General features: G+C 40.9%; 1 protein-coding gene across 4 annotated transcripts in view; it reads left to right on the top strand.

Annotated features, from left to right (window-relative positions):
- The first annotated feature begins 913 nt into the window (after window positions 1-913).
- The window catches only part of SCYL3 (SCY1-like 3 (S. cerevisiae)), a 66,550-nt gene continuing 57,366 nt past the window's right edge, over window positions 914-10,097 (top strand). For 3 of the 4 annotated variants that reach the window (XM_012657803.1, XM_012657800.1, XM_012657801.1), the window contains exons 1-2: window positions 914-1,145; window positions 5,873-6,087. In XM_012657803.1, coding sequence (XP_012513257.1) covers window positions 5,923-6,087 — 165 coding nt within the window. In that variant the 5' untranslated portion in view covers window positions 914-1,145; window positions 5,873-5,922. Of the gene's footprint in view, window positions 1,146-1,332; window positions 1,393-5,872; window positions 6,088-10,097 lie in introns of those variants that run through there. The other variant, XM_012657802.1, reaches the window with a different exon arrangement.

The raw sequence follows: 10,097 nt of genomic DNA, 5'->3' as shown, positions 1-10,097 counted from the left end.
CAGCATACGCTTTTTTTTTTTTTCCCTTAACTTACTAAGTCCAGAAACTTCACCTTTTCACTTAAAGGAAGCACTTTACGGCTCCTCTTGGCATATCCAAATTGCCAGCGCCACCACTACTGCGCGTTAAGGCCATTATTAATTAAAATTTGAATTACTTGAACACAAGCACTTCAATATCGCCAATCTGGTAACGGAGGCTACTGAGTGACTAAGGGGCAAGAGGCACAGATAGCGCGAGTACAAAGGATGATTGATTCACATCCTGAGGGGGACAGAATGGGCCGGCATGATATTTCATCACGGCTGTTCAGAATGGCGCACAATTTAAAACTTATGAATTGTGTATTTCTGTAATTTTCCGTTTAATATTCTTGAACGAAGGTTGATCTGGGGTAACTGAAGCAGCAGAAAGCTAAACCGTAGATGACTGGGAACAATCGTATTAATATTGCCAATTTTACTTCTTGTTTAATTGTGAGTTGGCACTTTCCGTCTCGCACGTTTAAGCCTGGGAGTCACCACGCCCTCCGGCCCCCGTGCCAGCATCAGCCGAGAGTCCGCAGGACTCCGGCCCGCGGAGCCCAGCCAATCAGGGCCGCAGGGGTGAGTGAAGTCGCTCTTCTAAAAATTGGCCCCAATTTCCGTACTCCTTTTCTCAGCCCTGCCCCCCCTTACTGTTTGGAAGAAGTGACTGGTAACCATTTTGGATTCGGGCGGAAATGAAATTAAAACTGCGCCGTTAAAAGTCTGAAAATTAAAGTCAAGGCAAACGCGCACTCAACATGAAAGTCGGGAGAGGGGCCATCTTCCCACACCAAGTAGGCCGCTGGGGGCGTGACTGAAACGCGGCGTCGTCACCGGCGCCCACACTCAAGATGGCACCTGCTTGAGAGTCCCTGTGTGGCCGCTCTATCTCGGTTCCGGGTTCTTTCGCCTCAGTGGTGGCGTCGGAGGGGCGAAGGCTGGCATTCTGTCCCGTTTCCGGACCATCTCTATGGTGTGGGAGCGACCCGACCCCCAGAAGATTGTGGGTGTAGTGGCCACAGCCTGAAGCGGCAGGCGAGGGTGGTTGGTGTCAACAGGGGGCGAAAAGGGGACCGGAGCCAAGTCCCTCGGCCTCCTCCCCCGCCGCCCTCCCGCAGGTAACAGGGAGCCGGGCGCTGGGTCCGCCGCCCTGCGGGACTGGGCCGTGGGGGAGGGGCCCGGGCGTGGGGGAGGGACGCAGTGGGCGCGCGCTCCGCTGGCGGGTCTGCGCTTTCGGGCCCGCGCGGGAGCGAGCTCGGCGCGCCGCCGGCCGCCGGTTGAGTTGTGCTCTCCGCAGCCGGGCAGCCTCCCCTTGCTTGCTGTGGGACGCCCTTCTAATCTGGCCTTCGCGGCCACCCCCGCACGGTGAGGCGCCAGCGGCCGGAGCTCTCCGAGGAAGCCGCCTAGTCGGTCCTCGCGGGGAGGTGTGGAAGGTGTGGAAGGTGCGGGGCCAGCGAAGCGAGAGCGCCTCCCCGGCCCCTCTGCGACCCCGCAGGGTCGCGGTGAACGGGGCGAGTGTGCGGGGCGTAGCGGGTCAGTGCCCGGGCTGGGAGCGGGGAGAGGTATTGCCCGAGCCCTGGGAGCCCGGGGTCCCGCCCGCCTTCGGGAAGGCGGCTTCACTCTTGATCCAAGACCAGTGCCGGGTCCCCGGAGGCCCGGCTGGCTCCTGTCTTTGCGTAGCGCTATTTAGAATAAAGACGAAGCCTTTCTCAGAAGGTCATATTTAGGGAACCATGTGAAATACTCGGAGTCAGGTCCTGAACTTTGGGATTGCTGTTACTGCTGTTTCTTAGGGCCCCGTGTCCTTATAGCTCTTAGCTGGAATCATACTTAGTTCTTTTGGGCCCTAAAGACTTCATCACGTATTGCTTGTGAGCTAGCAACGCTGGGCTGAGTTCAGCACAGGGAGTATATACCTGCAGCAGATGAAAGCAAAGGGCCGGAGTGGTGTTAAATTGGATACCAAAATATCAGTCAGTACAGTGTATCCTTAGAACTCACCGTGCAAGCCATTATCTTTGGAACTTCAAGCCAAGGCAGCTAGGACCAGGATAATCTCGATTAACTGCTGGGCAAAGAACTGAGAGAAATATTTCCCCAGAGGAAACAGGTTTGTTAGTTGAGTGTATGAGTTGCCCTGTGACCTAGACATGGGTTTTCTTAATCCAGAGGAGGTCCAGAAACTTCATGTGCTGCCCACGTAAGCAAAAGGGTGGAGAAAGATAGGTAAACAAATTTCAAAAGGGAAGACTATGATGCATATTCTAGTCAAAGACTGCCAACTCAGTGTTTATTATAGAACGGAGACGATAGATTCTGTAAAATACCTGTGCTGTGATAGAATATCCCTCTCTACCTTCTTGTGACTTTTTCATTTCAAAACTATCAAGCAAGATTTTGCGTTTTCCCCCCTCCTGAAAACGAGAAAGAGCATTTTGGAAGTCCAGGTGTTAGTGTTTATCTGTCTTACATTTCAGTAAGTCCCTTGTTTAGCTGAATGACCGTTTTTAAAGCACTGTTAGTATTAACGGTATTTATGCCTCTTTAGACACAGTTGTGTGAAGTAAAGCATTAAGAATGGCTGCCTTGAGACAGTCTCAAATTGCGGTCAGGTGCAAAGCTTTTAATTTCCCCTAATGGAGTTTGCACTGGACGTAGAATGTAATTCTGCTACTCTGTCAGGGTCACACCGATGGTGTCCTAGACTTCTGTTAACATTAACCAGGCTTTTCTAAACAACAAAATGGTATCCTTTCTCTCAAGAAACTGAGTCATCCCTTTTTAATTTTTAAGTGGTATTTCTTAGGGTCTTAGACTTAAAATACATGGCTGAGAAAAATGGCCAGTTTTAACCTCTTCCTAACACTTTTATAACTCTAATTGTTAATTATTTTGCAGTGGAATTCATAATATTAAATCAGAGGTAATAGATATTGTAAGGATCAATATTACCACAAGGAAATATTTTGCTATCTAGAAATAAATTAAATGTCTATTGCTCTTACCTCCACTGACTGCCATGTATCTAGCCGGAGCGCTGCCCCTGGATTCTGGTGACCTGCGGATCTCCCTTGGGGACTAATATTAAAAACTAAATAAACAGCATAATTTTCTGCCAAAAAGATACTCATTTCCGTAGAGTTCCTTATCCTCCGTTTTCCGCTTATTGTGTGTTGAATTTGAAAAGCTGTATTTTTTTGGCTAAGAGAGGAGGTTAGACTAGCTTCAGGTAGACACTTCTCAGAGGATACTTCTCTAACACAGCCGCTAGTCCAACTGGTTTTTCAGGCAGGAGTTAGAGACAAGAGTTTTCCACTTATGAATTGGCAGCTGGTTTCAAAGAACATAGACCCACTCAAGCTACCTCAGGGAAAGGGGTGGTGACCGCTAAGGGCATCAGAGAGACAGCGAGGGAAACGGATTGGGCTTCCTGCAGCCTTCAGATGGGGGTAGTAATGTGCTCCTATAAATGTGACTAAGCTGCTCTCCCAGTGTTTCCTTTTTCTTATCCCCCTACCAACTGACTTTCTCTGTGCTTGTCAAGTGTCTGAGTTCATGGGGTTGGGTTTGCCAGAGCCCTAACTCTGCCTCATGGCATCCTTCTACCTTCAGCTGTGCTACTAATAGACAAATATCTCTCTTCTTAGTTGGCATTCTTGGGGCAGACGGTGATCTGGCCAGTTTATCTCTTCAGTTAGGCCATGGGTCATAGAGATGACTGATCCGAAAGGACTACCCTTTGGCCCAGGGTAGGTACCTGGCCCATTAACTGTGCCCAAGAAGAAGGGGGCAAGATCCAAGTGCTAAGAATGATCCTGCCCCCCACTCAGCAGGAGGTTGTCACAGGCTGCACAGGGACCACAATGTCTCCAGAACAGGAGGATTAACATAGTTGCTTTTCTTCGTGATCCTACATAAACTGTTTTTATTCGTAGTTCCAATAAAAAGGTGAATGTTCTGTATAGTTGAGATACTTGGTGTTTTTAGTACCATTTTTTACTTCTGTATCATTTAGAAAGATAAATTGCTAGGTAGGTAGGAACTCAGTGGATTTATTACAAAGCAGACTTAGTCTTACCCTCAGAAACATTCTTGGATTTTGAAAAATTGCAATTTAGATAGCTTTAGCCCTTGTACATGTTGTGATTCTTATATAGTGATAAATGTGGCTCCGTAGGCACTTTAAATTTTGTTTTAGGCATGTGTTTTGAGCACCATTACATACTCTGATAATGCGTAATAGAAAGTATTGTATGGAACTTCACCAAAGCGGGAACAAAGTTCAAGTGTAGGGTCTGTGTGTTACAACCATTGGGTTCATGTATTTGTCCAAAAAATACAGATTTTAAACTGAAATTTTAAAAGGCTGTGTGATTTAGAACTAGCAGTTTGCTCATCACATTGCCAGAGTTAGTAAGAACTCTTTTTGTTTTCTAATTTTTATATTATGGTAAAGCCAGAACGGAAAACTCACTGCCACAAATTTCTCAGACATATGTTGTTTGGCCTATATAGGTTTTAAAAAAGTTTGAGCCAACATTGAAAAATGTGGAAATTTCCATGTAACTATTCAGGCTCCTGGTTCTTCATGATAAATGGCATGATCTGACAGCTTTGAAACTGCAGTCCTGGTGGGAACTTTGTGATAGCTGCTCCCTTCGGCGTGTGAGCCCCCTCACAGTAGGTGTCTGTGCACATAGTAGGCCCTTTGCTGCTCTACCCACCAATACTGCTGGACCTCTGCGCCTTGCCTGTTTTAACTGTAATGAGTTTGTGTCCCTTTTGTGTTTGCGTTATGGATTTGTAATGTGCAGGGAAGCGTGTGTGTGATTATAAACTTGTCTGTAATCTGACCCCCCATAGCAAACTTCTGTTAATACTTCAGCATATTTTTTTCAAGTTTGTATGTATGTATGCATGTGTGTATATATTTCTTTTTAAAACAACTTTGTTGAGGCATATTCGATGTGGAATAAACTGAACATAAAGTGTACAGTTTTATAAGTTTTGACATTTATCATCACCCATTACTGTCACAATCCAGACAGGGAATATATTCATCCCCCCAAAGTTTCCTCGTACCCCTCGGTAATCCTTTCCTCTCCCCTGGTCCCTCTAACTGGGCCCACTTCTCAGGCAGCCACTGAACAATTTTCTGTCACAGAGTGGTTTGCATTTTCTAGAATTTTCTGTATGTGTGAGTTTTGTTTTTAGCATTTGAGATTGTACAGGCTTGCAGTTTCATCTTTTTATTTGGCATAACTTTGAAGAATAGTAGTGAAATTGTACTTTTTCTTATGTTTACTATCATTGGTATTTGTTCATTATCATACTAGTGCTTTAGTGTTTTATTTGGTTTGTATGAGCTCTCCATTTGTTAATATGTTTTTTATCAGTGTTATAAATATTCTCCAATTTGTATTGTTTTCCTTTATAATTTTAAGTTATTTTAGACATAAAGAAGTTTTATTTTTGAATAATCAAGTTTTGCAACATTTTCCTCTGTGAGGCAGGATATATGAGTGAGTTAGGAAGTTTGAATTGCCTCATCCTATTTTTGATTGCTTTCTACTCTGAAAGTTTATATGTGGTAGAGTTTGGGAAGGGACCATAACTGCATGTGACTACTTGGTAATGTGTATTTTCTCTAGAGTTGTTAGTTGTTAATTAATAAGCATTGCTGGTAACTTGCTGAGCATTTACCTTTTTCATTGTCAAATGTCCTAGTTATGAGGGTTGCAGAAACTAGTAGGTTTGAGTGGCTGTGACTGGATGTCTTGGAAATCTGTTGCTCATGTTGTGGATAGAGATTTAATGTTTGAAATTGTTTTCTGTTTTCTTTCAGCTCTGCTTGGCTTTGAGGAATAGCTGCAGTACTGCCCCACCGCATAAGGGATGGGATCAGAGAACAGTGCTTTAAAGAGTTATACGCTGAAAGAACCACCATTTACCTTACCCTCTGGACTTGCTGTTTATCCCGCTGTACTGCAGGATGGCAAATTTGCTTCAGTTTTTGTGTATAAGAGAGAAAATGAAGACAAGGTTAATAAAGCTGCCAAGGTACCATAATAGGTGACGACTTCATAGTTAGTACTTTTTACTATCTTGTTTTCTATTTTAAAAAATGAAATTAGTAAAGGTCAAAGAAGGTAAGGTCACAAGTAGTAGTAGTTTATTATTCATGTCATTTAAAAACATAGCTGTCTGTACTTCATGGACATATCTCCAACTTGCATGACATGGTTAGGTACCATAGCTGTAGCTAAAAAGCTTCATAAAACTTGATGTGATGACTTTTATCATCATAATTTATTTTTTTTATTGAGAAAGTTATACATGGCTAATATAATATAAAAGGATTTAATCTAGCTTAGCAAAAATGCTGTTAGTATTGACAACATTTTAATTAGTGAGTTGATGATGGGCTTGGAAATAAAATGTTTTAGGAACTTTACTGTTTTTTTCTTTTCCTGAGACATTGTGATGCCCCAGAAAGAGTGTTGAACTAGAGTGTTAGACTGGATGCCACACAAAGAATGTTGAACCTGGGCTCTCGTCCCTGCTGCAGTATCTTAGATCACGAACTTCTAGAGGCTTCAGTTTCCTCCTTAGGGAGAAGGTCCTTCTAGGTCACGCTTTATAGCTCTTACTTCCGGCAAAGGGTACCAGTGCATTAGCATGCTGTTTGACACACTGTTAGGGGACCCTGGCCTCTTATTAGAAAAAATGATTCTACTTTGGAATATAATTCAGTCAAATAACCCCAGATGTCTTTTGAATTAGAGAAAACAAAGGCGTTAGTTGATATTTCAACTAATATTAACTGATTTTTCAACTAACTTGATCTTAGTGAATAGCTAGCACTTCGAATAGTCAGCCATTCAGATCATTTTCTAAAAAGGAAAATATAGTTGTATTATTTAATTAATTCTTCAGTGTTTATTCTGGCAGGCACACTATTTTCAGGTTGAATTTGATATCTTTATTTTGTTAGAATTATGATCTGTATTACCTTGAGTCCATTTGTAATATCAATAGGTATGGAACATTGATATCTGTTTCATGGGGCTCTTTAAATGGTTTTTACTTTTTAAAATGATTATTATAAAGGGTTATAGAAGTAATATAATTTTGGTATTTGATGGTCACACCCATTAATTATTTTATGTCTTTGATCAAGCACAAAATTAATAGTTATAAGATGGTTTCTAAGGAAAAAGACGTGTAACAATTCTCTCAGGATGCATTTTCTAGTAGCGCATTGTAGCAGAAAGTGTAGCTAGCTGTTTTATTCCTAGATAATTTTGCTTTTTGGTAAAACCGTATTGTTGTCTCCTTTTCACTCCATTTAGGTATTGTTAATTTTTTATTGTGATGTTGCAAAACACACAATGCCTTGCTTCACTGTCTTCTTCTTATGTGTAGTTAATGTCTTACATATCTCCTGTTATTTTCATCTAATAAGATTGTGCATATTGTTTTTTATAATAACTTAGAGTGACTATTATCAGCCAGGTACTAGAGATTTATAATCTGTCTTAGTTTTTTTTTCTTAAGACTATAAGGTTTTTTTTTTTAATTGTATCACCCTTTGTGGCCCATGTACCAAGAAAGTTGAATAACTCAGATCATAAAGTTTTTAAAGGAAAAAAACAAAGATCCACTTTCAATATTTAAGGATTTCTGTGCTGTAGGAATTGCAAAACTTGAAATGGAAGAATTTTTCCCCCTTTGTATTCATAGGTACCTCTTTAAGCGATGATTGAGTCTTTGCAAATAGTTCTTACTTGTCTTTTCTTGTGCCATCTTGTAGCTTTGAAAACCACAGACGTGAATCTGGGAAATTTGAAATAGTAACAGAGTGACAATGAGTTTAGATTATTAGAGTGTTTCTGATAATCTCAAAAACTAGGTCATAGTACCTGAGAAATGTATGGCATGTGAGGCAATAGATTTTAGGAATTTGATGCCCTAGATATCTGAAATACTAAAACAATATAGTTAGCTTGCCTTACTTTCTTTAGAGTTTGGGTTCCTGATCCCACCTTTGATAGCAGATATGTAGTGTTTTCCTTGGCAGATATTACTGGATAACAATTATATACTTCCTCTACTGTTATATATAAAAAATAACAATCACAGTTCACTGTTAGGCCTCTAAAATAAGATAAAATACAGATATAAGCTCTGGCCACAAAACAATATGAGAAATGCTTAGGTCCATCATTCTACCTCATTTTATCTTCAATTAATCAGCTATACTTAATAGTATAATTTGGTCACTCGTGATTATGACTCAGTTCTAACTGATAACCTAAGCAGTTCCTAATAACATATAAGAAATGATAAATCCTAAATCAGAATTTGGTCACTTGTCATTTGCTGTAATCTGAGTGCGTAGGGCTTCATGGTAAGCTTGTAAAAGCTTGTAAAGATGATTCTTGGATGTCTTTAGACCAGGAATCACATAGGAACCTAGGAGTAGTATATAGATGCTATACAAGTGCTCTATTTAGTATCCTGGAGACATTATGCTCCTCTTGATGGATTCAGGCCCTTTTCTGGAAGGGCTGGTCAACATATTTGAGAACCCACATTGTGTGGCACGATAAAGAAATGGAAGCCCTTTCTTTTACTGTTTACAACCCTTATGCCCTTGTCAGCCAATTTCCCTACATTATTAACATTTTGAGAAGTTATTTCTTTCCCCTCATAATCAGAACCCGGTGCTCTTTCAAGGCTCCTGAGTACGATCTGTTCAGAAGAACTTCTAATCTATTCCCCCCTGCCTCAGATACGATGGGGCCACTAGATGGAACTGGCCATCTCCCAGTTTCCCACCACACTTTTCAGACTTTACTTTCTCACCCTTTCTCCTTTGAGGCTTATAACCATCCCACCTGCTATCCAAAACAAAATATCTGCCCCAGTCTCTTGTCTGAGTTCCAGATCTATATTTTCACCTGCCTGTTGTGTATCTTCACCTGGCTGTTCCATCATTCCTCAAATGCAAGCTCTCTAGAATGGAATTCTTTATCCCTTTCCCTTTTTGCATTTTATTCCTGGTTTGTGATCCAGCCTTCAGATAGTAGGCATTTAAAAACAATGTATCTGTACCTTTGTCTCAGATTTACATCTGGGAAGAAGGAAAAATATTTTTCCCTGAAAATCCTTGTTCTCTAGGTATTTCATTTACTTTGTTATATTTATTAAACAGTGTGAAATTTTGTCTTTCTACCTTTCTAAAGCTTACAGATGGATTTGAGCTATAGATAAGAATACTGAGTTAACTTTGTGTAGCTCTCAAGAGTGAAATAGCAAATCAGAGGCAGAACAGCAGTGAAAGAATTAAGCCTCTGAGGCTTGAATTAATTCTCTAGATAGCTGAGTCGTAACTAATTCCTGACAAGTGGGAATAGTTCGTAGTAAGGACTAGAATCTCACTTAAGATCTCTGTGTGGGTGTGGATAAACACAAATATTGATAAATTGTATAGTACCATTCATATTTAACAATAAAGGTCTTTTCTCAGAATCCTCATTCAAAGACTATTACCTAGTGGACTGAATAGGGTAATAGATATTCAGTAACTTTGGGGCAAATGCATTCAAGACACTCGCATTCAGCAACTGTCACCTTTCTCCACCAGAACAAGAACTACTTAATTGTCAGTTGACATTCATTGAGAAAATATCCTATTTACCTTAACAGGTGTGTCTTGTTGGTATTTGGAGCAGCAGAGGCTTGAATCAAGAAATGTTTCTATTTGATTCTTAAGTGCTTAATTTGATTCTGTCTTCTTTCCTCTGAATCTATATACATAATTTATGCATAATATTGAATGTTCTAAGGGGGAGTGACAAATAAGGTTCTTGCTAAATTAAGTGCCTTCTTCCTTTATTAAACAAATAAGAACTCACTTTAGACCATGAATTTTGCTAGGCATATAGGGTAAAAAAATAAGCAGAAGAGACAGTGAAATTTCTCATTTTATGTAATTAATTAATTTATTTTTTAAGATAGGGTCTTGCTTTGTCACCTGGGCTAGAGTGCAGTAATATCATCATAGC

Source organism: Propithecus coquereli, unplaced genomic scaffold (assembly GCF_000956105.1).
Source record: "Propithecus coquereli isolate 6110/MARCELLA unplaced genomic scaffold, Pcoq_1.0 Scaffold56, whole genome shotgun sequence".
Classification (NCBI taxonomy): domain Eukaryota; kingdom Metazoa; phylum Chordata; class Mammalia; order Primates; family Indriidae; genus Propithecus; species Propithecus coquereli.
This window is presented reverse-complemented; position numbering and strand designations above follow the sequence as displayed.